The sequence below is a fragment of the Augochlora pura genome, chromosome 9 (genome assembly GCF_028453695.1).
Source record: "Augochlora pura isolate Apur16 chromosome 9, APUR_v2.2.1, whole genome shotgun sequence".
Classification (NCBI taxonomy): domain Eukaryota; kingdom Metazoa; phylum Arthropoda; class Insecta; order Hymenoptera; family Halictidae; genus Augochlora; species Augochlora pura.
Genome location: NC_135780.1, coordinates 11,895,847 through 11,923,587, shown reverse-complemented (window position 1 = coordinate 11,923,587; position 27,741 = coordinate 11,895,847). Strand labels below are relative to the sequence as shown.

The following is a 27,741-nucleotide window of genomic DNA, read 5'->3' as shown; positions in this document are numbered from 1 at the left end:
TACAGAGTGTAATATTAGGAATGGAATAATCAAGTTTTCGTAAATTTATTGAAATTTCGTAACATGTTTCTGTTATGATTAAATATTTATTCACTAACTTTTGTATAATAAATATTGCTCGTAATGTTACATTTAATTTCTTTGTGAACAGAGAAAGGAAAACTAGTGTAACATACCAGATTTATAATTAGTGTACATACATTTTTTACGACTTCCGCGTTAAAAGTGAATATGAAAAAGTTAAGATGATCGTTAAGAGCACTGAGACGTAGGTAATGCATGTACGGGATGTAACAACGATAAATCATCTTTCGTAGAAAACCACTTTTTCAAAAGCTGTTCCATGCTGGATACACATTCCTGTAATTGAATATATTTTATATATTTAACAAATGACAAATTTTGTTAGTCTTACCTCATTTATATTTGTAACGGACACGTTCAGCTCCTTTTTAAGACGCACAGCGTTTAAAAGCCAAAGGTGTGCAGATTTTTGAACAATGTAAAATTCAGAGTTAACTATTCCAACGATTAGATTATCATTTGTACACGAAGAACTGCAACAAACGAAGAAATATAACATATGCAACGTGTAGGTGCAATAAGTTTATAAAACTTACTTATTAAAGAAATTCTCGGTTACTTTCTTCAAGTCCATGTCCCACGGAACAATGGTTTTTAGTAATAGATTTTCTTTCTTTTCAGAATTCGATGCTTCCACTTTTTCTAATGCCTTCAGCAGTCTACTTCTTACTTTTTTATTGTCCGCAGCACCTTTCCTGTTTATTTTTTCTTCCTTTTCAAATTCTTTTTTCTCGTCGCGCGCAAGATCTCTATAATAACCGCGTTCTTCGGATGATAATTTCTTCCATAGATCAGTCAAGATGTGCGCGATTTGAGCTGCTGACCTATTTGGATTCTGTTCTACAACTAACATTTGAAATATCCATTATAGATCGTATTAGAATTTATTTTGTTGTACTGAATCATATGTAATTAGCATATTTACCTTGTGGTCTGGTTTGAGCAGAAAATTTAGTAAAACCATCGCATACATTAGCCTGATGCAAATTATTTTCTGATCGTTCAATTAAGTCTAAATTAGTACGAGGCTGCACGTTTGTTCCTCCCTATAGCGAAAACAATAATTCTTGCATTACAAAAATTATTCAATTCAATTCATTAAAAAATGTTTACCTTTAAACCAGGCACATGCCCTTTGCTCCATTCCAACAATGTAACACACTTCTTTCTATCTGATTTATTTTGTTCTCGTGAGATTGGCGGAACATTTTCATCCTGCATTTTCTTTTCTTTTTCGTTTGTATCTGCATCGTTAGTAATTAAGGAATCGTCCCATTCAAAGTCATCACCTAAATCTACAATTGGTAACTGACTTAGTGTCTCTTCTGATTTTAAATCAAACGGAGGACTATCGTCATCATTTGCTTGCTGCATGCTGTGGAAAGACAACATGTATATTTGTAAAGCACGTTAGAAATAATTGAAGAATAACATTTTCAAATAACTTACAGTGCAATTGATGAATTATCATTACTGCTGCACACTAGCGTGAAATTTTGGGAATCATTAGAATCTGATTCGCTTAATTCTAAACGTGGTAAAGAAACATTAAATTGTTCTATTTCTTTTTCGGATACATCATTATCCTTGTCTCGATCATTTGTTCTCTTTTCAGTGCTTTTCTCTTGCCTATCATTTTCAGAATTCGTATGTGGAACAGAATCACCTGTTTGATCATTGTTTTCACGTTTCTCTAGTGCACACACGCGTTTCTCTTTAGACGTATCAGCACTTTCTTCGATCAGTAATTTTCGTTTTTTACAGGCTGGCCATTCATCCTCTTTATCTTTATTAATTTCTTTTTGAGAATAGTCTTGGTAGTCGCTTATCGATACCTCGCAAGGATTTTCTTCTTGTACTTCTTTTTGTATTCCGTAGAAGTCTCTTATACGTGTATCCAGTGTATCGTGAATCACTTGCTACAGATATGACACGCATTACGCATACATTTATGTATAAATAAAGATTGTTTCCACAAAAATTTTAATCACCTGTTCTCTGAATAGAATGGAAGTTTTATTTGGTTCTAGATTAACATCAATATTTCTAGCGTTCGTTAAAATATACAAAAGAAATATTGGTTTCTTTTTGGATGATGAATCGTGATTAAATGCTTCCAGTATTATTTTAGTTACCATCTAAAAATTAATAGATATATTTTAATGTCGTTTTTAATCAATAAACAATGTACAAACTTAAAAATATACCTTTTCTAAATCTTTATATTTGATAGGTCTATTATTTACAAAAATATACTGTGTTCCAGACTGAAACTCTTCAGATGCATTCTGAGATCCTTTCAGAGGCAGCATTAGCTTCATATTAAACTGAAAGGTAAAACTTTCTTTTTTTAAGATATTAGATAACTTACAGATATAATTTTATCTTGTAGTTACCTCTTCATTTTCAATATTTATCCAAGCCATTTTTGATGTCACCTTCTTTCCTAAAACACAGGATACTGCTTCTTCCAATGTAGATGTGCTAGGCTTTGTAAATACCACATTTTTGTCTACCTTATAACTCATTCGTACCAAAAATTTACACATTGCATAACTTTTGATGAACGATTCCAATGTTTTCAGATCTTGATTGCCTTTCTTTGGATTAGTTATAATTTGCCTTCTCACAGGTAGGTCTTTAAATAATTGTCTAACTTGAACAGTTGTTCCTGAAAATATATAAATATAGAAGTAATTGTACGTGAAATTATGAATGATATCTTTGTACCTCTGGCTCTGTGACATGGTTCAGATTTTACAACGCACCCACGGTGGTCAATCACATATGATGTAGCCACTTCCTCCTCTTCTGTTTTAGATACAATTGTAAGATCTGACACAGCGCTTAAGGCATATAATGCTTCACCTCTAAATCCATAAGTCTCCAATAAGTCTGCCATTGATGCGAAAAATAGGTTAAATTAAGCAAATCATTTACATTGAACAATTACTTACCCAAATCAGAGAAGCTAGAAATTTTCGAGGTGTAAGCAGGCAAAGCCATGTAAGGTGCATCTGATTTAGCAATACCACAACCGTCATCTTTCACTTCTATCAAAGTAGCGCCGTGATCTGTCTGACGATTAAAATAGAAATTTTATGGTGAACCATCGTGAACGAAAGCGGAGGAAGCGCAAAAAGAAATACCAGATTAACTTCCACATTGTTAGCGTTCGCGTCTAACGCATTTTCTATTAATTCTTTAGTGGCATTTGATACTGAAGTTATGATTTGTGTGGTTGTAATTAGTTTTACGGTGTTGCTGTCCAAAGCCGATATGGTCATTTTTGCAGGACATTAAATCAATTCAATATCCCTCAAAGTTTTAAAATCTATCAAGCTCTGTTTTAGGAGCAAACGTTTTTCACATGCACGGTGCGTTGACATGTGAAAATACTCCTGCTATTGCCAACGCGGGAATACCAATTTTAAATGTGATCGAGAATTCGTAATTATATCAGCGATCGTGGCGCCTCCACATAGGGACCCGTACAGCGCCAATTAGTAAATGGCGAAACGCTCAAACTGTTGGCTAAATAGTATCGACGGGGTAAAATATACGTAGACTTGACACGGCATGCCATCTGGCGGAAAAAATTATAATTAATCAGTTACAAGCTTGGACGTTTCTACGCTAGGCGAATACACGCTGTTTCTTATGTGACAAATGATTTTTACCATAGTTCGTAATATTGACATGTATGTAATACTTAAAAAGATGGGGAAAATATTGCAGTCGGATTAAGGGAGTTCTGAAACTAAAAACCACAACAAAATTTTATGCTCTGATAAAATTGCTTCTGTGCATTTGCACAATTTCGTAAAATACAAAACTCGTTGTGAACTTGAAAACTTAAGAAATTATAGGAACAATTTATACAATAAATTAATGTTAAGGCACAATCTTATGTAAAAGAATTTGGCTGTGAACTGTGTCCAGCACATCGTTAAAATGAAAAACACCACGTTTGAAAATATATTCAAGTCAGTCGGTATTGAGTTGCCCCCATATCACTTCTGAATTCTTAAAATATAATTTGTACAGCAGCCAAAACATCCAAGAACAAAGTCGCTGTCTAGCGCGACCGGCTGTTCTCGGAACGACAAACACATTTCACATAAATATTTACAAAAGGAAAACGATTCAAAATATTTTTTTGGCCGATCTTTCTCGTTTCATTGTACGCATTTCCGTTTTGTCGAAGTTCGCCGAAATATTTCTAAAATCTTTTCAAGTCTTAAAGTATCGTCGTGTCACCCCAGAAACTATATCTTCAGGTAACGCGATGTCTTACGAGGTTGTATCTCTAATAAAAACTGGAATGTGTTTTCCCTGAGATTGTTATCATCATCGTTATTATTTCTATCGTCGAAATTCGCCGTGTGATTATCGATAACGATGTCGAAGTCCCGGTCACCCATTAAAGTCCTGAGACACATATTTTTCTGCTCGATCTGCGAACGCACCAACAGTTCCAACGTGAAAAGATGATCGTCGCAGGCTTCGGGAAGATAATCGTGCATAAATTCCGCTAATCTGTGAACAATCAAATTTAACCGTTACTATTGTAATCGAGCGCGTGCTCACTTTGTCCTCTGATTTCTGTAACGATACGTTATCGAGTACGAATCAGAGGGGATTAAAGTACAAATACAAATATAGCCAAATGTCGACAGACCGGAAAGAGGAAATTATATTTACTATGAGTATTACAGATAAAGATAATGATAGCGGAAATTCGTGTAAAATATTTGTTAAAAAAATACAGCATCGACGGGCTAAACTTTCATATGTTTATATGAAATAGATATGTTACCGTAAAAGGTATTCAACGTTGTGCCCGCTTGGGCCTGATGATCGCAAAATTTGATCTGCAATGCAGTGTAGCGGCGCGTCCCCTAGCCACTGGTCGTTCTTGTTGGTAGCGATATAAATGATGACTGTGAAACTTTTGTCTCCGTCCTGACTGTAGAATGTCGAAAAAGTCGTTACGTATCCACCCAAAGTGCACTCGCGATTCTCCAAATAAAGAAGTGCCACGCTGTCTTCGACTTGAAATGCTCGACCATACACGATGCCCTGCAGCAACAAAGAAATCGATTTAATTATAGCCGAAAGCAGCGTCATTATGGGACACGGACAAGAACTCGTATTTTCGGTTGGAGAATTCTCCAGTGTTTTATTTCATGTAAGATTCGACTAACTGTAAACGTTAAACATTTACCACATTTGTTTAAAATATACGATTCGTCAAACAAAATGAGGATATCGTTCGGAAGAAGAGGCTTGCGTGCTACATACCTTTTGTTCTTTTATCAGCGTGGCCACGCGTCCAGGCTGTAACAAAAGAAAACAGAATCATCAAGTAAATCCGATCACTCTAAAGAGACAAACAAGACGAACAATGAATAAGGGAAACTGCGCGTACAGCGTGACGTAAACATGTAACCCGAACACGAGAATCGAAATTGTGTTCGAAAGATATCAGTTTCTACGAACTGGTTTCTCGGCGAACTAGTAGCGATACGGTAACACGAGATCAAGAGAAATCGCAGTCATTTAATAAAACTCGGATAAATCGGATTGACAGTTGTACAATGAACTGTAAGAAGCGCGACCTTATCTTGTGTTGTAGCTTTGCATAATGAGACAAGAATGATGCGACGCTCGAGTTACGAGCATGTTTACAAAACCGCAACAAAAGGATCTGTTCCTACCATCGTTCTTACTCGATAATAAAATGTCAATAAATAGCGTGTTAAATAACACAAATGCTAATCAGATGAAATAAGTTTTGTGTCGAGAGAAAAGAAGCTGCTCGTTGTCGAGTCAACGACTCGACGGAATATATTTTTCTAACAATCTTTAGACGAAACAGTATCCAAGTTTTATTGGCCTTAATATAAGCATCCGTGGCCACTTATTGAGTGGTCAACACAGCAGAGACATGCGCGTGCAGACACGCGTGCTCGCATTGCGCGAGCGACTTCAACAAAACAAAGCAAATCGAAAAAAAACTGAGCAAATTATCTCCACGGACAGAGGATATCAAGTTTTCATTTTGATTTGATTTATTTTGATACCGCTGAAACGTTCCCGGTGTGCGTCAATGATGCGTTTGATGTAGCAGGAATAATGACGCACGCGCTTTATGAATTTGCGAAATCAGCGGCAAGATGCGGAGGGAAGAAAGTCAAACGAACGACCGACCGTCACGTGGACCCCTTAAACGCGAGCGAAGAAACCGTTTGTTTAGCGCGTCGTTGTCAATTGGAAGAGTCAAGGATAGGATGCATCCATGTGGTGTGTCGATGGACGGTTGCCAAAGCTTTATAAAAGAATTCACGCGACCGGTTCATGAACAAGTAAATTGCCGGCAGATATAAATAGAGCGGCCGCGGCTGACACCTCCGCGCGAAAAAGCTATACAATTTGTTCAATCAAGACGATTTCGCAACCGTATTTTTTACGATGTTTCTTTCGCGCGTCATCTAGCACGTAGTAAAAACGTCGAAATACATAGTGTGTTCCACGAATAACTATCGCCTCCGATAATGTTTACTGCGTTCGAGGGCACGAGAATATAAATGTTTTGCGTCCCGAAATTGAGTGGACACGTGTTGTTGAAATCAGTAGATGTAGACCTGTCAGAAACCAGTGAAAATGTTCGGTGCGACTATTGAATGACAAAATATTGAACAAAAGATAAAAGAAAGAGCACAGGATGGGAATGAGAACGTACATATTACCGGTACTTACTTTCTCAGTACTGCCGCGATGCGTTGTGTTTCCTTGCCAAAATCGTCTAATGAATCCTTTCACGTGTCCTACGATGCTCTTCTTGTATTTAAATCCCGGATGCCAACATAAGGACCCGTAGCCGAATACCCAGTATTCGTGGTTCCCATTATTTCTTTTTTCCATGATTGGCGGTTAGAAAAAAAAGACACCGTCAACTAACTCTTTTGTCCGCTTCTCTTGATTTAGACCGTCTCGACACGCTGTCTCGTCTACAAACACTTGGTTTGAGACGATGTATCATACCGTGTCAAAAAATATTCTTGGTTACTACGCCAATGCGCGCAGTTCAAAATACTTACTATTTACAATTAATCGGTATCGGATCGAGCCATTCTGCAATTACAGACGCTAACGATCCACGAATACTTGGAAGTTGAGTTTTCGGTAAACGAGTATCAGACAGTAAACAGACTACTAATTAATGTTGACTCCAACTATCGTTATCTGGCTAGTTTTGTTGCAACGTGGTTATCGATTCGACAAGCGCGCGGCACGTGGCGAGACTGTGCTTTCACCCCACCATTGGCCAGAGAAGGTACGAAAGCTCCCGGCTGTTTAAGAAAATTTCGCTCCCATCACGAACGTTCTTATTTCTCCTAGTTTTCAATTACGGTTTAATGAAATGCCTTTCTATCACGTATCTATTGTTCTAATTTCCCGTATCGTCTGGCGGCTCTTCAACGTCGACAAAGCCATCGTTGCAATAATTTTGTACCGTTATCTCTCCATGGGAGTCAGATGTCTTTCTTGACGTTTCTTTGTCCCTTGTCTAAGGTCCTTCGCAGGATCGACGTCGAGATCCGATGGTGATGCCGGATGTTTCTTGTCCGTACAACGACGGGTACTTCGTGACAATCAGATCGGTGATGTTTTTGTAGACGTCTCATTGGAATTTCTGGGTTTACGAGACATACGATCAACGAGGAAACGTGGAAAAACCAGACCGAATAACTTGCCCGCGTGGTTGCTTGACCGAGACTGCCGGTTCCGTCGGGTGTGTACTTCCATTTGTGAAAAGAGACGAAAGTAGGCCTGATGAGGAGGGCAACAGGAAAGTCCTGGCGATAGGAGCGAGAAAGAGCGATCGAAGCGCATAGTGGGAGAACGCAGATGCGGCGGCTGATGTAACATACAAACGCGATTGACGTATGATAACCGAACTTCCGATGCACGGGAAGACGTTTTATTACTTAATCGGCATCGCGATCAGCGCGATTGGTAGAAAATTATGTAACGACTGTTCTTCAAACTCTGCTCTTGCGAAATTTGCAGCGGACTGTCTTTCAAGCAATCATATGATGGCGTTATTATTTCTAGACCGGTTCAATTGAGATCGTATTGAATGGACTGTAATACCTAAAAGGAGTCAGGACGCCGGCAATGATTCTTCGCTCGTTATTATTCATTAAGATTGTCCTCGCGTAATATAACTATAGGTCATAGACCTGAAGGATGCGAGGGGTCATAAGGAGACTATGGTATCATGGGATTGCAATCATAAGGTGGTGTCCTCTGCAGTTTTGTTACGGAAGTATATATGATGCTCCAAGGATCATGGCGTCATGTCTTGAATCGGCTTGACTGTGCTCGCGGACTCAACAAATATTGTAACCAACAGACAAATGTATGATAAACTTCTTTAATTTTCAGGACAATAAAACCATTGTAGTTCTTCATAGAATTGTTTCATGATTTTCCTGAAACCGGCACGGTGAAAATAAAACGATGAATATCAAGTGATTTTAATAACCGATAAAGTAGAATACGAATATACGATATTTCGGTACTATAGTAATCTACATTTTCAGCTGGTCCAAGAATCATGAATTCAGGGCATGCAACATAAGACAAAACTTCTAAATCAGCTGATATTCACGAAAGAGCAGAGCGTTGTTGACGGATGTTTGAATTTCTATTTTTTCGAACGAGAAACTATAAATCGCAATCTTAAATTTCGAACAAAGGTAAGGATTTTGCAGATTTTGCATATTTCGACCGGACAGTGCGGTAAACAAGTGTTTCGAATCGCTACTCCGTTTCGCTTATATCCTACTTAAAGATACTTGTAACCCTCTTAAAACGTGACCTGTTGCACGCCTTTATTAGATATTAAAGTAAAGAACCGAGATAGATACACCGCCATCCACGCCAGACATGAATGGTCAAATGGACGAAGATGATATGATTTATTTGGGTGATGTTGTTGAAGTGATTGATGCTTTTGATGCTGGAGATGTTGGAGATGAAGATGCATTGGGTAATGAACCCGTAGAGCAGGGAGATGCATCTTGCATGTTCACTGGCCACAAGCGAGGTAAAGCAAGTTTTATTTGCTTTGGTGAATGGATTGTCACAAATAAGTATAATACCATCGAAAATTTCAGGTTCTGTTTTCTGTGGCTATTTATCAAAAAATGGGAAACTTGCGGCCACAGGGGGGGAGGAGGATAAAGCTTACATTTGGGATACATCATCTGGAGAGATTATACTTGACTGTACTGGACACAAAGATAGCATTATCTTCTCAGAGTTTAATTTTGACGAAACCTATCTTGCCACAGGAGACATGAGCGGTTTCATTCAAGTTTGGACAGTGGCCGATAAAACCAAGATTTGGGACTATAATATGGGAGATGCAACAGTTAGTCCGATTTCTGTAACTGTCCTTGAACTTGTTACCTGTATAACAAAAAGAATTTCTCTTTACAGTGGATGAAGTGGCATACTGCTGCTAATGTATTGCTAGCAGGATCCGTAGATGGAGAAATATACATGTGGAAATTACCCAGTGGAGACTGCAAGGTGTTTCAGGGATACGGTTGCCGGGCAGAGACTGGAGCAATCTTTCCAGATGGTAATAAATTCTCAATATGTTGGGAAAATTTAAAGAATCCTGTTTAGACGGAATATAACATTTCAGGCAGACGTGTCGCCGTTGGTTACGAAGATGGGATAATTAGGATAATAGATTTGAGAACTAGTTCCATTTTGTCGTCAATTTCTTCCTCCTTAGGTCATTCCTCCACTATCGTTACTCTTGATTGTCATATCGATAATAATCTAGTCCTATCGGCTGCTACTGACGGAAAAACTATAATCAGTACCTCGAGTACAGGCAAGGTAATACAGAATTTTACATATTCATTGTATTTTATGAGCGAAGGTAACATGGTGTACAATTCTCAGATAATTTCCGTTCTGCAAGAACTGAACGCCGGCGAAAGTAATAACGCGAATATTGACCAAGATGCCGAGAATAGCGAAGGAAATAGTGATAGCAACTGGGTGGAGACAGCAGCTTTCTGCAAGGATCCTGCGTTTCCAGTTGCTGCAACTGGTACAGTGAATGGAGAAATTTTTATCTGGGATATCTCGAAACAGGTATTACTACTTTTACTACCTTAGATGTAACCTTATGTAGTGATACACATTACTGAATTCCACTGGAACTATTCAGGTACTCAGGCAAAAAATCGAGCAAGAAAGCGGCATATCAAAACTGGTATGGAAGGGAAATACACCTATCCTATTCTCGGCAGGATTAGACGGTATTCTTAGATGTTTCGACGCAAGAACTGGTTTATGCGTACAATCATTCCTAGGGCATACCGCAGATATCCTCGATTTGTGCATATCTGAGTAAGTCAATGCAATTTGAGTTTACTTTTTCCAAACAGGGTACGAACGATACGAAACATAATAAATATTCGTTTTAGGAATGGAGAAAAAGCATTAACAACGTCCGACGATTCCACAGCCAGAATTTTTGATATTTCATCTCTATCATAACGTAATCTATTACATAGAGAAAAATATAAAATCTTTGTTATTATCTAAAATCTATGTACATTTTATGAAAGTTGTTCATATATATATTGTACTTTGTTTCCTTTTTTAATTAAAAATAAAGTTTATTTATTTTTAGCTCATAGTATGTAGCACTTTGTCCTTGCACCACTCAGAATCAAGCAAATACCTTTCATTTTTCCACAGAAAGTGAGTCGGACCATGATCTTCACCTTTTTCGAAATTAAATAATGTGCTAAGCTCAATTGCTATTTTTGATCTTACTAGACCTATTCCTCCTGCTCTTTCCGGTGCAGGATGATATACTCTGCCATTCTGAATATTCATGTATAATTTTTCTGGTTCAAATGGCACCTATAATAAACATATTATTAAGATTCAAATAAAGTTATAGTATACTCTGAAATTTACCATTAATAATTCTTCTGCGTGTGCATAGCCGAACCAGTCTGCCTCCTTTCCTGTTTCATTATCCTGTTTTTGTAGAACTTTAGTAAATACTATTGGCAGATCATCGCATCTAACAAAATTTCTTTCTGGACCACAAAGTGAAATGTATGGAAAATCTTCCATATACCTTCCTGTCTCATTTTTCTTTAAGCGTTTGAAGAAGAATGCCAAAAATTTTTTATCTAAAAAGATGTATTTTCTTGTCACAAAAGAATTTGTACAGCTTAAAAAATATGTTTCAAGATGTCTGCCAACCTTTAAAACATGACGTGAAATTTTTCATGCGAGCATCATCCAAAAACAGCTATAAACAATTATATATGTTTAGTAGTCTAATAGTGTTATAAAATTTTCAAATATACAATATTATAAACTTGTACCATTCCTTGATGATCAATATAATAGAAGTATTCTCGAACTTTGGGTTCAGGAGATTGACCCTGCTCATATTTTGATATGTGCCTTCTGAGTATCTTTAAATTTGACCTTTTAATTATGATTGGAAACAATCGTTGATGTAAATGTGGAAACATTCTATTCTGTGTACAAATTGTTTAAATTATGAAATTTTAGAGAATATTAAGTTGACAAGTGGTGGAGAGAACGAACAAAATTTTTATATTTATAGATTTTAGACATTTATACTAAAATTGACTGGGTAAAATACTAAGCAATGAAGACATTCGAAATATTTAAGAATGCCCCTACATTCTTCTTCATTTATTTAAATTATTCAAATAATCAGTACATTGTTATTTAACGTTTGTTTCTTATAACTGAAAATTAAGAAAATTTTTATTTTTTATTAAGATCCATAGTTTCATTAAATACATATATGCATTATCTGCTTAATTTTGCTTGTGTCGGTGTATTTGAGAGAACAAAGTGTATAATATGTGTACTCAATATACCTATGTTTAGTAGGATTACACAGTTCATTTGAGGAAATATAACCTCACCACGCAGAAACTCGGATTGGTCGTGTTGCGGCGATTATGTCACGCACGACGTAATGTACGCAGATCGCGTAATAATGCGGTGGATTCCAGCAGGATGGTGAGCCAGGTCTGATAAACTTTACGATAATGTTTAATCGTACGTCTTTGGATCGAGCCGTCAGCCATGTTTAATTGAACGGTTGTTGACGGTTGTGGCTCCGGTCTCGGGTGCAATGTGCAATTGACCGGTGAGCTGGTGACATCTGGCGCGATCGATCGGAACGCGATCTCGATAGAAACAGAAACTTCGATATTTCTCAACGTCACGTTAGTTCGCGCTGCCCACGGACAGGCAGATTCAAGAAATGAGATACGACGAGGAGGTGGAACGAACGGTTTCTGAAAACGGACTGAGATTTCAAGGAAAGGATCGCGAAGAGGACCGTGTCGCGCGGCGAGATGCTGTCGCCCCGTTGAACGATCGCCGCCGTACCGAGAGATCATAACAGAAACGTACAAAATGTTGACCACGAGCTCAGCCAAGAGAAAATTCTGCGTGTGCAAGCTCAGGTCTCGAATTGTTGTCGTTGCCAAATAAGTAGTGAACAACGCGATCCTGCGGCCCCGGAACATGGCTTCGTCCACGAAGAGGTCATGGAAACTCCGTAAGTGTTCAATCCTGGTTGTGTATCTTGCGCGCTGTACTCCTATGCTGCACGGGCCCGTGCAATTCCATTCCGGCGCTATTCGTGCCCGATACGGGTAAACAATTTCTGTTTACAATGCGCACGACGGTGCCTCGGTGCCGATTAATTCCGAGCTGCATCTTCCTATTATGGTCATAACCTTCGCCGGATCGTAAAATACCCTGCGCCCGTGATGTCACCAGCCGCTGACATCTCGTTCGGCTTGCTTTTAATCGATCATGCTTTTTTCTGTGCAGAGGATTTCGTTGCCCACACATCCAATGTCAATTGCCTGGCATTGGGTCACAAGTCTGGTCGCGTTTTGGTCACTGGTGGCGACGACAAGAAGGTCAATCTATGGGCAGTCGGCAAGCAGAACTGTATTATGGTACATTGATTTTTTTTCTATAGCTGGTCGAAAGATACTCGGATGGAGTAATTACCTCCGATGTGTTTTTAGAGCCTGAGTGGCCACACCACTCCAATAGAATGTGTGAGATTCGGGCAAACAGAGGATCTAGTATGCGCTGGCTCGCAAACGGGTGCACTAAAGATCTGGGATTTGGAGCATGCTAAATTGGCTCGCACGTTGACAGGACACAAAGCAGGCATACGCTGCATGGACTTTCATCCTTATGGGGAGTTGCTGGCATCTGGTAGCTCGGACACTGCAATTAAATTGTGGGACATTAGGAGGAGAGGTTGTATTTTCACGTATAAAGGACACAATAGGATGGTGAACAGTTTAAAATTCAGTCCTGATGGTCAATGGATCGCCAGTGCAGGAGAAGAAGGAATGGTTAAGGTACAGTCGCTTGAATATCACTTTGGTTCAATGTAATTCCATGCTACTATTGGATCATCGATCTCTTTCTCTGCTAGCTGTGGGACTTGAGAGCTGGCAGACAACTTAGAGAATTCTCTGAACACAGAGGTCCTGCCACAACGGTGGAATTTCATCCTCATGAGTTTTTATTAGCCAGTGGCAGCGCGGATAGAACAGTTCATTTCTGGGACCTGGAATCGTTTCAACTTGTGTCCTCTACCGATCAAAGTCACTCCACAGCAATTCGGTACGCGTTCACCAAGTCGAATCACCGTCTGTATTAAGTTTTGAAATATTCGATTAAACGCTTCTTCCGTTGGTTAGGTGCCTCTATTTCAGTCAGGGTGGAGAATGTCTTTTCGCTGGTTGCCATGATGTGTTAAAGGTGTACGGTTGGGAACCGGGTCGCACGTTGGACGCGGTTCCGACTGGTTGGGCGAAAGTACAGGACATAGCTGTAGCTCAGAACCAGTTGGTAAGTCGATACAACGGAGAAATCTCGATCGCCACACGATGAACCGTTAGCTGAAATCTGTTTCAACGAATGTTTTCAGATCGGTGCAAGTTTTCATACTGCCAATGTCATTTTATACGTATGCGATTTAAAGAAAATAGCGCCGTTGGGAGGTGTATCGACAGCCGACTCGTCGTTTAGTCACGGGAACTCGTTGAGGAAAAGCTTCTCGAGGGAAAGGCCACCCGGCTTGAAGAAACATACGTAAGCGAAACATGAAATCGGCGTAGATTCTTCACGCTTCTGTACCGTAACCATGCTGTTTTTCTTATAGATTAGATGTACGGACGATCGAGGAGGCGGACAAGTCTGGAACGGACCCAGAAGATGAGGCAACGTACGCGGACATACCTAATGTCACCGCCTATCACGACATCTTTCAACCAAACAGATCACGTAAGCAACAATGCCACCCTTTTCGTTCATTGCAAGACTCGATCGTGTACCCTAACTTGACTCAAACTCTGTTCCTACTCTAACTCTATTAACCATCCACTTACAAATCACACAAGCCTGAACAATACAAATGCATCTGAATGTTGTGTCGTATCAGTCTGCGAATGAGCATGCTATGCACGGTATGTTTCAGTGTCTCGCACTCCACCTCCAGAACCCGAGGCTTTCCAGGAGCCTCAAGATTTAGGTGAGTTCCATGAAAATTTCCTTTCTATTTCCTTTTTCTGATAACCGAGGCTGCATGAGACAACCCTTTGCACCGTTTACCGCGGATGCACTTTCCGGCATACGTTACAATCGGGCACATTACAATTTCCAGATCCCACGCAACCGCAGATACTACAGAATCTTTCTACCTCAATGTCAAATTTGAACGCAGCGGAGCCAGAGGAAGTTCCACCTGTATCGTCACCGTCATCCCCGCCCCCGCCCGCCCCGACGTTATTGTCGAAGCCAGTACCAGTGCGTGTTCAGCCGATCAAGTCGTCGCCGCCGGTTCAAAGAAGCGCGGTGACTTCGTCGAGTCAGGCGAAGACTCACCAGACGAACAATGGCCTTACTAGGACCTCTAAGAACCTGGCGTCTATACCTCCTCTCAGACAAAACATCACTCCTCTTCCCGGCAAGAAGCTTGGCACTAGCAGCGACATAGGGACGCTTCCACAACCTTTGGGCCCGCAGAGGTCGAACTCGACGTTGACACCGCGGGTGGCGCCGATGGCTGCCGTTCTTCCAGTGATGGACGATGGGAAACTCAAGAATAGAGCACCTAGCCCGGACTCCCCTAAGCATTACTTGAAGAGACAGAGTAGTTGTAAGGATGGAGAACAGGGTTATGAAAGCGATTATCCGGTACAGTAAGTATATCTTTATCGATAAACAATTGAAGAAGCTCTGTATTCGCTCTGACAGGTCTCCATATTCTTGCAGAATTAATAGTATAAGACACAGCCCCTCTGATCCAGCGTTAAACAGGCCGAACTCGGCGCAGTCCAGGTCCACCTCGCTAAATAGGAACTTTACTACCTCAACGTCGCTGTCCGCACGCAACGCTTCCACTACCACCACCTTTGCGACCAAGAAGTCGAACAAAGCTCAAGTGCCCCCGAATCCTAAGGTAGACGTACGGGCGTCTCAACTGAGGCCGAGTGTGGAGACCACGGAGAAGGAGGAATTCGTCCCCATGAGCGCTGACAAACCTTATGGGTTGGACGTTGAAACCTTCTTGCCTGTTAGTATATTTTATTTGAGCGTTTTCGAAAAATACCATATCCATTGGAATCATATGTAATTGAAACATACTTCTCTTGCAGAATAATTTCGCGAGTTCGACGGGGTTCGGCTACCCTCAAATCGGAGTTCTGAACGAGATGTCTGAGGCCGAAGTGCTCAACAGCATGATGCGAGGACACGAGTCGATGATGACCGTGCTGACGAATCGTCATCGGTCTTTGCAGATCATCTACTCCCTAATGAAACATAAAGACCTCAAGGTACCGCATAGCTTTTACGAATCGGTGCTCGTTTGACAACCATGTGAGAAACTGAAACGATTATTTGTATCTTCCTAGGCTGCTGCGGAGTCCGCTGTGGCAATGAACGATCTCTCAGTGATCGTCGATCTTTTGGGGATACTGACTGTGAAACCGTGAGTAGCACAGTTTTGTTAACTTTATATCTCTGATATTCTCTAGCAGTCGCGTTCACAATTTCCTCCGGTTTCAGAACAATGTGGAATCTGGACCTATGCAACTCCTTGCTGGGTCCGATCGGAGATCTCCTCCAAAGTAAATACGAAATGTGAGTACAACAAAAATCTTATAACCTGTTAACATTAGAACTAGCTAGATAAAATATACTCTGTAGAATATATTTATACTATTTATTATTTGAAATTTTATGGTACATTTAGAAGGCAACGAAGACTAATCGCTAGTTCTGGTATTAACAATGTTTCTGTCGTGGACATTGAATGCATGCGCGCACACGATGCCCGTTCGAGCGTATCATCGTCTAACGTTACTCCACTTTCAACGGTGAAACATTACACGGTCGGTGAATTAAAGAAAATCGAGACAGCCCTTCGAACGGGGTGTGAAGGGTGTCGGGAGGGGAAGGGGGGCGGGTTCTCGAGTTCCGTGCGATGCAAACAGGGTGGGTTTTTTCGAGTGGGGTCCCGGTACTTCACCGTCGGCTCTATGGGAATGGCTAATTTGCTGAACGGGGGAAACACGAGGCGAAAGGGAAGAGGGCTGCGCGAAATTAGCCGAGACAATGGCAAGGGCATCGCCAGATGCAAATTCGAGTCCTCGGATCCTCGCTGTCGCGCGACGATTGTCCCGATGGTTTAAGTTCGATGGGCCACGCGCACCGTCCGTGCATATGCTGACGTTTCACTTGGACAGCTAAATCCTTTTTGTCATTCTTTCGTTTTGTCCTCTTGGTCGGGCATGAATATTAATGCCTGCGTAGGAAGGTCGACCCAGATTCCGTTCACCTTCAGCTTTCCATTCTCATTCGTTCAAAAATCCGCTAAACAAATTTTCCCAGAGGATTTCAGTGCTACACAAGTTCGCAATGTATCATGTATTAAAGCAAAAATTAATTGTCCAGTAGAATTGAAGAATAAATTCAAATGACAGTATTATCTCATACTCTTGCCTGAGCGTATTTTTATCATAAATGCCATAATTATGCGCCATCGCAATTACTAAAAATTCTACCCGGGGATTAATTTTATTATATCCTAAAAATATAGTAATAAATATATGCAAATTACCCATGCTGGATTAATTAGTAAATTAAGTATGAATATGACGGTGGTATTGTAATAATATACCAGTTAAGGATTAACGATATAACTTTTATGGAAATTTACCTAGCACGATTTCGTAGAAACGATGGTAGACGGGAATGAAAAAGAAATGAAATGGAGGGTGGAACCGGTGTTCGGAACCAGTTAATTAGCCGGGCGCACAGTTACAAGCTGTTGCCATTGCGCTGTCGTGACCAGAAACGAGCATTTCCTTTCACGTGCGCGCTGGTTATCCGTCTCTTCCTGTTTCGTACCTCGCCAATTATAAACAACGCGCATTATGAATTCCGCGCGGGGCCCGTCCGTCGCAGTTTCTATACAAAGCTGCCTAGTCGTCCGCGAACGAATCTCGCGTCGATCCCGCCAGTTGACCACGTCTCGCGCGGACCGTCGTCGGACCGTTTAACGATCAACGTATCGACCGCTTCTCCCCGCCTATTATCGTAAATAATAACTTCCTCAGCGTTGATTCAATGATGACCCAATCGTATCGCGATCTAATAATACATCTCCTCCCCGTTCGTGATCTGAAACCACCAGCCCGGAAAATTGCCGTTCCATTCATTAGAGGTGTACGCTTATTGCGACGATTTTCCTTTTTCACTTCTTCTCCTGTCACTGCTATTATTAGACACGCGCACCTTGATTTACGGCGTTGACGCCGCTTCAATTTGTAGCCTGCTAAGTCACCAGACACGAGGCTGCTAATTGATTCGAGTTGCTTCCAGTTTACTGATCACTCTGTCTACGACACACTCATTGCAAATTTCTTGAAATTTGTTGTCACGTTATTACGATCTTCTACTGTATAATTTTATTGCATCCCTTCTCTTCGGCTTGCTGCTTACGAGATATTATCATTATTATTAAAAGTTGCCCCAAATTAATTCTATTTTTAATTGCCGCGTCCCTCGAAACTCTTCTAGCGATTTTAAAATTATTTTAATTTTCGTCACCCCCTTTCAATTCTCTCGTTGCGTCTCCAAGATCCTTCGAGTCCTAGGACAAAGCTACTTTCACGTAGATCGAGCTTCCGAAGTTCACGGTCGTTGCTCACGGACGTTCGGGAGCACCCTCGCCAGGTCCCCGCGTTCGTGTTGCAGGTTGCCGATGCCATAAAAGTGAATTCGTACTAATTGTCGATCGCCCGGCAGCTGCCGTGTCCACGTCCAATCGTAACAGTCGAGTTCGACCGTTTGCGCGACCCCCCCCCCCCCCCCCCTCTCTTCCTGCTCTCCGCCACCCCCTATGTTCCCTCGGCGATTAGGCTTCAATCAAACGTGCGCGCGGTGTTCCATGTCGAACGATGCTCCTCGATCTGTCTCCTCGTTGCGCAACTGCTCATTGTTTCGGTCGAGAGTCCTAGATCTTTGCCGCGTATGCTTGAGAAACGGCTTCCGGGTCATGGTTCGACAGGAGAGAGAGAGAGAGGTCGAACCCGGCCAGCGAATCCGTTCGGCTAAATATACACATCTAGGCCGTGGCGATGCGACGCCAGTTTGCATAGAACTGTTCGCCGTTTTCACGGCCGGTTCGTCACGGGTTTTCGTCCTGGTCCCGAGACCGACCGGGCCGCCCGTGAGAAAAAAATAACCCGCCCCGATGAATACTCGATTGGGGGCGCGTGCCATTTTATTTTTCGAGGGGTTCCGAACTTGCTCGTGCATCGCCATCGATCCACCCTCTAGATTTTTCGAGAACCGTGCTGCCCGTTAAATCGCCGCTCCGTTTCGCGCGATCGGTCGAAGAAAGCGAACGCGACGCGCGTCGCAGAGGATCGCAACACGGTATAGTGCAACATCGTTGCAGCAGCGGTTCGGTGAATAGGCGAGCGGCGGACGTTACGCCGAACATTTACGAGGCGGTCCGCGTGCGATTCGTCGCGCCGATTCGAACGGGAGCGAACCCTTTACCGTCCTCCGAAAGCGAGCGTGTCGAATCCGGCCGCTAAGCCTTTCGTGCCTTTCGTTATTTATTGGTGCCGTTATGGGCTAATAACACGTTTTGGAACAAACTAGCCGTGACGCGCACCGGTGGGTGGCCTCTGCTCTCGTTCCGAGCTTTCTCATCCTTTTCCTCCTCGCTGCGACCTTACCAAACTACTTTGTTTCATTTTATATCACTGTTCTCTCCTTCGCTTCTATATATTTAAGGTTATTTATGGTCATTTCTACTTATATCTATTTATTTGTATTTATATCTATTTATTTGTATTTATATCTATTTATTTCTATTTATTTCTATTTATTCCTATTTATCCATTTCAACAAGAAATAATCTACAGCCGTCTCTCCTAATTGTTACAGGTACATAACCGTGGGTTCGTCGGCGCTTAGGCTGATCCTGCGGAATTTCGCGTCGGTGATAAAATCGAACGTGGAGGCGCCTCTGCACTCGATTGGTGTGGACGTGTCGCGGGAGGAACGGTGAGTCATTCTAGCCTATTCAATCTATACCTATTTTTCATACTTGCACGACTTCGACAACCTTTTGTACACGAGGACGTTACACACACACAATCAGCAAAGCTCGTCGCAGCGCACATTAATTAGAACGACACATTATTGGTTGTTACACAAAAACTAGAGGAACCTGTGCCCTAGCATCCGTACTCTATCCATAGATCAGAGCAAGTTTTTATCTCTCCATCGTCGGAAGCTCCTAACTCTCTCTCTATCATCGACTAACAGCATCCTCGCATGCGACGGTTGTTCAATGATTGGAGAAAGCTGTCTATTAGACCAATCCTTGCAACGTCAAAAGCTCCGAACTCTCTCTCTAACATCCAGCAAGACATCCTCTCATCTTCCTTTCATAGACCTAGAGCAATTCTACTACTTGTCATCGATCAGTAGATCCATTCAAAGACTGCGGAAAGGTTATTAGCTCTATCCTTGCACCTCGACGCTGCTAACACTCGTCCAATAGCACGCGACAGACTATGACACGCTCGTTAACTGGTGACCCCATTCGTCAGATACCACAAGTGCCTCTCCTGCTACGAGAAGCTGCAGACGATCAGAGGGGTGTTGCTGAAGAAACAGTCGACGCCGGGCAAGCTGGGCGCGACTTTCCGCGAGCTGGCAGTATTAATGAGAAGCCTCGAGTGACCACGGCTGAACAGCACCGCGCAGGCCGCCGCCAGGCTCGTCGTCACCTGACAGAGGACCGAAATCAAGGATCCGGGCGGAAGCGTGGGAGGGCTGGAACGACAGGGCATCGTTCGTCAGCAGGGCCGTTCGTTCGAGCTCGTTTGTCCGCGACGGCGGCGCGACGGATCGGCCCGCGATTCACCGTTTCTTCCTGCTCCGTTCGTTGGCTCTCGTCGGTTCCTCGTGTCCGGTCTAAGACCCGTTTGGAGGAAGAGCAACGTTCAACGATGACCTTGTACAGAGACTTATATGACGAACAGGAAGAGAAAAATAGAGAGAAAGAGAGAGAGAGAGAGAGAAAGAGTGGGATGGTGGAAAAATTTCCTCGATCTGTCCGAGATTTATTGTTTTCCTTCTGCAGTCCCGGCCTTGCAGCCTCGACGCGCGGATCACTGTATATTATTATTATATAATATCTCGCGTTACGTTGCCCGGACGATCGATGGAATTTTTCTTGTTCGTGAGGGAACGTTGTTCGGTGTGCTTTCTTACGGCCTTCTTGCCAGCCTCGCGAATTCCGGCGAGGACCCCCGGCGACGATTAAAGACGACGTTTAATTAAGGAGTAGGTAGTTACGCGTTTCTTTTTAGAATAACCGAATGAAAGAGAGCGAGAGAGAGAGAGTGAGAGATAGATAGAGAGCGAACGAGAGAGGTTGAAGAGATACTGTATTTTTGCAAGAGCCATTTGCGTCCGTTCATTAATAAAACGATAAAAAAATGGATATGAGGTAGACGGAGAGGAGGAGCGAGAGGGAGATGGTACTCCGATCGCGTGCGTCTTGTAACCCCTGAAATCAAGCAAGCCGACGGCGTTGACTTTTTTGCCGGAGGCTTCGAGATATTTTCGAAATTTTCGATCGATTTTTCAATGTTGATTCCTTTCGAACGCGAACCAACGTTTCTTTGATCGCTGACCGAACGCTGATTAGCACGACGACGACTGCCGTGTTAGGAGGGTCGTTGGTCGATCGTTCCCCTCGTTTTTCTTTCCACGACTTTTTCGAGCAACTTTTACAAAGCAGGAGGAGTGAAACGGCTCGCGGCCGGTTTCACGCAAACATAATCGATGGCGGGGCCCAAGCCAAATTCTAACCGCGAGCAGATCCACGCGCGCGTTCGTCGATCGCCGTACAAGCTGAGAGAGATCTAGTCCGTCGATGAATTTTTAATGGATGATACAGGAAAAAGGAAAATCGTTTCAACTGTCTACGAAATAAAACTCGGCCTGTACCGCGACGTATCCGCTCTCGCGGGCCAATTCCGCGCACCACGCAGTGCTTTTTCGAAGATCGCGCCGGTATCGGTCGCGAAATCTGTACAATAATAATGAGAATTCCTCGCGATGGGGGTGACAGAGTGTTCGATGTTGGATTTTCTCCTGCAAGCTGTACAGACACATACTCTGCGAGAGAGAGAAAGAGAGAGAGCCTTTTGACATCGTGTTCCAGTGACAATTTTGTCGGAGAGAAGGCGACGTTGGAGGCAATCACGATTTCTACGATTATACCTGGAAAAGTTGGGCGATCTTCACCGCGGATTCGGCAAACTCGTAGAGTTCAACTGCGCAGGCGAAGCAACTCGATCGGTCGTTACGATTGCTCGCAGAGTCCCGGCGCTCTCTCGGTATTTTCGGCTGGGATTCGAATCGTCCTGATACAATTAATTAATTAGGGGATGTTCGATCGAGGGAATCGATCGGCTCTAACGTCGAGAGGTGGAGAACTCGTGGGGAGCTTGTTTGTGTACCCGCTTCGCGAAATGTACCTCACCCGCCCTATTTTATTAACAAAACTGTTTTTATACCATGTGATCAAGTAAATTACCTTTACACCTGAACAAACAACGAATATTTTTCTGTCGCTCCAAAGAACATCCTGCTTCGGACCGCGTCGACTCTTGTTTTTTAAGGAGAGATCATTGCCAGTTCCTGCAGAATTCTCGATGGAACAATGATGGCGAAAGGAAATCGAATACGGAGCGCTCAAACGCAATTTTAACGTTGTTTTACCTAAACGAAAAAAAATATACAATAATAAGAGAAAGAGAGAGAAAGAGAGAGTGAGAGAGCAAGGAAGAGTGCATGAGCGAGTGGCGAGTACGAGAAAAGAGACTCGCCGTCGGTTCCGTCCAACGTATTTTTGTAAGGTGAATGAGTGAGCGTGCTGTTCCCTCGGTCATCCACTTCCGGTTGCGCCATCTCGACACTTTGACCGCGCGCGGGCAACGATCATTTTAGAATCGTTTCTTCCTCCTTACGCGCACGTTCCGTCGTCCTTCTGTTCGAATTTCCCTCCCGACGATCCTCGTCCATCCACGTTTCTCGGCCGTTTCGCGAGGCCGGGGTCTATTTTTCGATGGATTTTTATTCGGTCCCGCCGACGGTTGCCGTTGGAAAAAATCGGATCGTTTCGGGACAGAGAACGACGAGTTGACAGACTAACGAGCGGTCTGCTGTTCGTCAAGACACATATCCTTTCGTCCGCCATTTTGTACGCAGCATTTACCGATTTTATCTCGGACGCGAATCCCTCGTGAAACGACACACTCGTCTTCTCCGCTGTCCTCTTGGAAATACGACGATCGGCGAGCCCAGGGGGTTGATTCAATTACGATTCCGGCTTCGGTTCCTTCGAAACCTTAACCGTTATTTTTCCATTTTTGTCGCGGACTTTTTTTATCGAAGTACAGTATCTGTAATTATGACAACCGAATTGCGCGACAGAAAAATAACGATTATAGAACCGACGTGTGACAGACTGAACGGGTTATTTCCGGGCACGTTTTCCACCCCTGGACGAGCCGATCCTTCAGCTCAGAATTTGTTTCGTTAGTCTTGCGTTCATCGGTCCCCGTTCTCGCAGAGAACTCGTTTCACGGTGAAACGATTCGAAGCTTCGAGGAAGCGCGACGTTCTGTTCCTCGGCTAAGATGTTAACAAAAATAAAAAAGTGAAAAGAAAAACCGCGACCCGGAACGCGTCGATGTACATATGCCTTCGTTGTTTAAGCCTTTGCACTCCCGTCGAACAAATACTACGAGCTGCCTAACGCTCAATTAATTGTAAAACGCGGCGTGTACGCGACAACGCTCGACCGACAATTTATAGCTTGCGAGTGCACAGCATGCGATAATCGAATGTAACCCTGCAGGCTGCACGCGAAGCAATACCACCCGCCCCCGTTCGATCGCCCTCTGTCGATCACCCAACCTTTGTTTTATCGTTCGATCGTGCCAGTTTCGTGGAGTTTCCGCCCCTCGCTCGGCGACGCCCAATCGGTTCACACGTTGTTGCGTAAAATTCTTCGGGGGACGTCTACGAAAATGCAGACGTTTTCGTTTTGCAAATCCCGACGCGATCGTCGCGAGCCGCAATTCAGCTTCTTTGCGTTTCTTCGCGATTTTCTGTTGCGTTGAACCGCGTTCGTCGCGATAAGCGAGGGGCCTCTGCTTCGATAATCAAACAGTTCGTATCCTTTGTTTAGCCTATTTCTTTCCCCCACCCAGAATTTCCTCTCGTTTTCATAAGCTCGCTTACGATGGGATAGAGATGCCTAATTTACTCTGTTAGAAACTATAACGAACACACACACACACGCGGCGATAACTGTTGTATACTGAGAGACCGAGAGCCGACGCACGATTCCGTCTTCGATGATCCGTCGACGGTGACTTTCGGATCGTGCGACGTCGCTCGATCGTTCGAATCGTTCGAATCGTCTAGAACGTTCTAGTTTTGTACGTTATGTAAATAACAATAACGATATTTTCTATATTAATCGTGCCGTGTGGCCACCCCACTACGTCGCTGCGAAAAAAAAAGGGGGGACGAACGATGCGTTTCTCGTTCGCGACGCGTCTCGTAGGCTTAGCGACGTTTCCTCCGACAAGTGATAGCGCGGCGATAGGCGACGATGTTCGGCAACGGGCGGCTGTACCGCGTCGTCGAGGAGCTGCGAACGATCGCGTCACTTTGTTCAAACGTTTTCACTTGATCCATGAATAAAGTACTTACCGAACAAGATCTCTCTCCTTCATTCCTTCGAACGAATCGTCGAAGAACGAAATCAGCGATGCTTGTGTTTCAGGAAGCATCGATTATTCTACCGCCAGTTTAATAATAATAATAATAAGGTTATTAATCGTTAAAGTAACCCTGTTACGACGAGAGACGAATAATGTAACAGTCGCACAGGGATGAATAAAATATAGTTATAGAGAACGGAAAGCTTGTGTATAAAATACTGAAGAAGAAAGAAAATACAGTAATTCGGAATTAAAAACTTGAATATGTATAAAAAGTCCGCGAGGAAGAAAAATATGTAAATTAGCGAAAGGAAGCCTGGAGGTATCGGAATTGCAAAAGAAATCTAGTTGATCGCAATATCATTTTCTGTACTTAAAAAATTGAATGCGATTATGGTAATCGCACGGATGGTTGGAATGGATGGAAACTAAACTTTTCAAGCATTTTTCCCAAAGATCCGAATCAAAGGACTACTCCTCCCACCCATCGAACAAGATTCGCGTATCGCGGACCGAGAAAAGGTCGAACAGCTTTTTTTCGGAGCTCATCCATCAACGTTCGCTACCATTTATCGTTCGACGGCGCGAGAAAAAATGATAGAGCACCGGCGAGATCGAGATACCGTGAAACGTAGCGCAAATATTCGTAATCCGTGAAACATCGCGACAGTTCTAAAACGAGACACGCGTGGCGGCTGTTTGCGTCCGGATTATGCATTCATGGGATTATGCGCGGCCGTAGGGTGGCGAAAGACAACCCTTCATCGATCAGGAAAGGTCACGCCGACACGCTCCTGGACCAGAGGAATGACGGTTCTATTCTACATGTAAAGGCTATGCTTATTTCGATTAAAACAATTCAATTGGCAAAGGAGGAAAGACGTGAGAAAATGACTGGATTTCTCTACCTGGGCGTGGTCTAATTGCTCAAGAATTACCAGAGCAGACATACTATAGCAGAAGGCAATTTGTGCTGCAACGACTAATATACAATAATAATACTAATAGATAATAGACGGTGCTAATGAATGATAAATAAAACTAATATGAATATTACTAAACAATTCAATTGGCGAAGAGGAAAGACGTGAGAAAATGACTGGATTTATTTACCTGGGCGTGGTCTAATTGCTCAAGACTACCAGAGCAGACATACTATAGCAGAAGGCAATTTGTGCTGCAACGACTAATATACAATAATAATACTAATAGATAATAGACGGTGCTAATGAATGATAAATGAAACTAATATGAATATTACTAAACAATTCAATTGGCAAAGGAGGAAAGACGTGAGAAAATGACTGGATTTCTTTACCTGGGCGTGGTCTAATTGCTCAAGAATTGCCAGAGCAGACATACTATAGCAAAAGGCAATTTGTGCTGCAAGAGGTAATCAATATACTAATGATACTAATAGACAACAGACGGTGCTAATAAATAATAAATAACACTAATATGAATATTAACAGATGGTACTACAAAATCTTTTTTCTACGCAAAGTAGACGAGCGTTTTCCGCGACGGCGAATCGCGTTTCTCAGGTGCACCGTCGGCGGGTGCATCGGTTCGCGTTGCATCAGGTGCAACAGGAGGATCGCAGCCACGTTTTCGGCGTAGGCGACCCGGGGCCCGGCTCTTGTTGTGACGGAGATAAGTTAAGCCCTGTTCTTGTCGCCACCTCGAGCGTCGAAAATGCTGTTTTCTCACAAAACGCCGGTAACAATGCCACCAAAGACGACCGGTAGGACGACGACAGCGCCGGGGATCGCCTAAGCGGATTATCCCCGGCCGTAGAAAGCGATACTCGAGCGCATACAAACGAGCGACAGTCCACCTACACGCGAAACGACCGACGCACGGACAACACCGGCATGTCCGCGTCCTCTCTTTCATTCCGAACGATCTTCAAAGCCATTCTCATTTTCGTCTTACTTCCCCCTCTCTTCTCCTGGCCTCGTTCCTCCTCGTCCTACTGCTTTCTGGTTTCCGTACACTGTACCGTGTGTAATCGCTATCTGCTCGGATCTTCCTCGAGGAGGAAGCTCCTTATTCTTCTTGCAGTTTTTTTTTCTCTGCTGCCTCTTCTGCTTTATTCTCGCTTCTTAAAACTTCTTTGTAGACGTCCGCCGTGTAATTCTGGACTTGATAGAGGGGGGGTGGAACACCGTCCTCGTTGAAAATCGACGGCTAACGCCCGGTTCCCATGCCTGCGAGCCAGGGAAATCGCGACACTATCGCCTCGATCACCGTCGCGCAACTTCCGCTCTGCTCGAGGGATTTTCATGGAATTCGATGACAGTCGAGGTTCCACGAAATACTAGCATTGTTTTACTTATCTTTATGAAATCGTTTTTATAACCTTCGCGTTATTTTTTCTGTGAAATTTGTTCGAGGCTTGTCGGCAGCAGAAACACCGACAGAATTATCGATTCAACGTTGTTAACAGCTCCCGAGTACAGTGTATCGATGAAAAAGTCCGTCGGGATAGACAGCGTACAACGATTCCGCGAACAAAAGTCGCCTCGAGGGTGCGACGGGGTGGCCGGTCTCCTAAAAAGACAAAATTAGGGGTGGGGGGTGAACTCGAGCCTGCAAACGGGGAAAAAGAGAGACGGGGGACACCATTGTGCCTGTGTCTCTCGTGATTTCCGACGGAGTCTTCGTGCTCACACTCGCAGACTGCATCATGCGCTCGCATACTCGCATAACGTATGCGCTCGTGCGCTCGGTTAGGCTCGCAGGAACACACCGACAGGATCATTGGCTCGCGAGCGGAATCGTTCCGGGAGGGGGGGTTGGATCGCGACAGAACGCAGCCCCGGCGACGGGATTGGCTAATTACGGTGCAGAGGGGTGAGCGTGACGTCACTGGGGCGTAGACGAGCCCCGATTGGCCATCACGAGGGGTGGAAACTGCCCTCCCGAGGGGTGATCGTTGGTCCCCCTTTTTCGGGCTGTGTATACAGGGTGTGCGCGAAATCTGCAGCCCGGTAGGGGAGGAGAACGATAGAAAATGGGGACAAAGGGAGGAGGAGAGGCGGCGCTCTCTCTCGCATAGTTAATCGATAGCATCTCTACCCGTCCCCTTTGCCCCATTGTCTAGCCCTTTGTCGACCTCGCGGAAAGAAACTGAAACCGTCGCCGAGCCCGGAGACTCGGAGGACCGCCTATCTTTTGGGGT

The 27,741-nt window shown here is 43.3% G+C and overlaps 5 protein-coding genes across 10 annotated transcripts; 2 read left to right on the top strand and 3 right to left on the bottom strand.

Moving 5' to 3' along the window:
* Window positions 1-252: 252 nt before the first annotated feature.
* On the bottom strand, window positions 253-3,582 carry LOC144474732 (uncharacterized). 2 transcript variants are annotated; one of them, XM_078189921.1, is made up of 12 exons: window positions 3,234-3,582; window positions 3,042-3,162; window positions 2,815-2,979; window positions 2,481-2,755; window positions 2,292-2,411; window positions 2,076-2,222; window positions 1,534-2,003; window positions 1,198-1,459; window positions 1,010-1,130; window positions 621-930; window positions 416-557; window positions 253-360 (listed from the first exon to the last, which is right to left on the bottom strand). In XM_078189921.1, exons 1-12 carry the CDS (start codon window positions 3,369-3,371, stop codon window positions 253-255), a joined length of 2,379 nt encoding a protein of 792 aa, XP_078046047.1. In that variant the 5' UTR covers window positions 3,372-3,582. The 2 variants fall into 2 exon arrangements, with proteins under 2 accessions (XP_078046047.1, XP_078046048.1); XM_078189922.1 differs by having other exon boundaries at window positions 3,042-3,158; window positions 3,234-3,357.
* A 128-nt stretch (window positions 3,583-3,710) lies between these two features.
* Window positions 3,711-7,884, bottom strand: LOC144475178 (putative glutathione-specific gamma-glutamylcyclotransferase 2). 2 transcript variants are annotated; one of them, XM_078190797.1, is made up of 5 exons: window positions 7,188-7,884; window positions 6,847-7,106; window positions 5,389-5,424; window positions 4,904-5,166; window positions 3,711-4,623 (listed from the first exon to the last, which is right to left on the bottom strand). In XM_078190797.1, exons 2-5 carry the CDS (start codon window positions 7,009-7,011, stop codon window positions 4,353-4,355), a joined length of 735 nt encoding a protein of 244 aa, XP_078046923.1. In that variant the 5' UTR covers window positions 7,012-7,106; window positions 7,188-7,884; the 3' UTR covers window positions 3,711-4,352. The 2 variants fall into 2 exon arrangements, with proteins under 2 accessions (XP_078046923.1, XP_078046924.1); XM_078190798.1 differs by having other exon boundaries at window positions 6,847-7,097.
* An 812-nt stretch (window positions 7,885-8,696) lies between these two features.
* On the top strand, window positions 8,697-10,743 carry LOC144474767 (angio-associated migratory cell protein). Its single transcript, XM_078190012.1, has 8 exons — window positions 8,697-8,852; window positions 8,995-9,202; window positions 9,273-9,529; window positions 9,598-9,742; window positions 9,809-10,008; window positions 10,075-10,269; window positions 10,346-10,527; window positions 10,605-10,743. The coding sequence occupies exons 2-8, from the start codon at window positions 9,043-9,045 to the stop codon at window positions 10,675-10,677; spliced, it is 1,212 nt and encodes a 403-aa protein (XP_078046138.1). The 5' UTR covers window positions 8,697-8,852; window positions 8,995-9,042; the 3' UTR covers window positions 10,678-10,743.
* A 66-nt stretch (window positions 10,744-10,809) lies between these two features.
* Window positions 10,810-12,302, bottom strand: LOC144474768 (UPF0598 protein CG30010). 2 transcript variants are annotated; one of them, XM_078190014.1, is made up of 5 exons: window positions 12,057-12,302; window positions 11,526-11,679; window positions 11,401-11,449; window positions 11,107-11,327; window positions 10,810-11,049 (listed from the first exon to the last, which is right to left on the bottom strand). In XM_078190014.1, exons 2-5 carry the CDS (start codon window positions 11,676-11,678, stop codon window positions 10,810-10,812), a joined length of 663 nt encoding a protein of 220 aa, XP_078046140.1. In that variant the 5' UTR covers window position 11,679; window positions 12,057-12,302. The 2 variants fall into 2 exon arrangements, with proteins under 2 accessions (XP_078046140.1, XP_078046139.1); XM_078190013.1 differs by having other exon boundaries at window positions 11,526-11,684; window positions 12,057-12,301.
* Window positions 12,303-12,397: 95 nt separating this feature from the next.
* Window positions 12,398-22,861, top strand: Kat80 (katanin p80). Of its 3 annotated transcripts, XM_078190009.1 has the most exons (15): window positions 12,398-12,748; window positions 13,027-13,157; window positions 13,230-13,574; window positions 13,652-13,842; window positions 13,920-14,070; window positions 14,150-14,313; window positions 14,384-14,505; window positions 14,699-14,752; window positions 14,885-15,422; window positions 15,496-15,796; window positions 15,879-16,058; window positions 16,137-16,213; window positions 16,291-16,365; window positions 19,687-19,806; window positions 20,358-22,861. In XM_078190009.1, exons 1-15 carry the CDS (start codon window positions 12,715-12,717, stop codon window positions 20,488-20,490), a joined length of 2,616 nt encoding a protein of 871 aa, XP_078046135.1. In that variant the 5' UTR covers window positions 12,398-12,714; the 3' UTR covers window positions 20,491-22,861. The 3 variants fall into 3 exon arrangements, with proteins under 3 accessions (XP_078046135.1, XP_078046137.1, XP_078046136.1); XM_078190011.1 differs by lacking the exon at window positions 14,699-14,752 and having other exon boundaries at window positions 14,945-15,422; XM_078190010.1 differs by lacking the exon at window positions 14,699-14,752.
* Window positions 22,862-27,741: the final 4,880 nt, after the last annotated feature.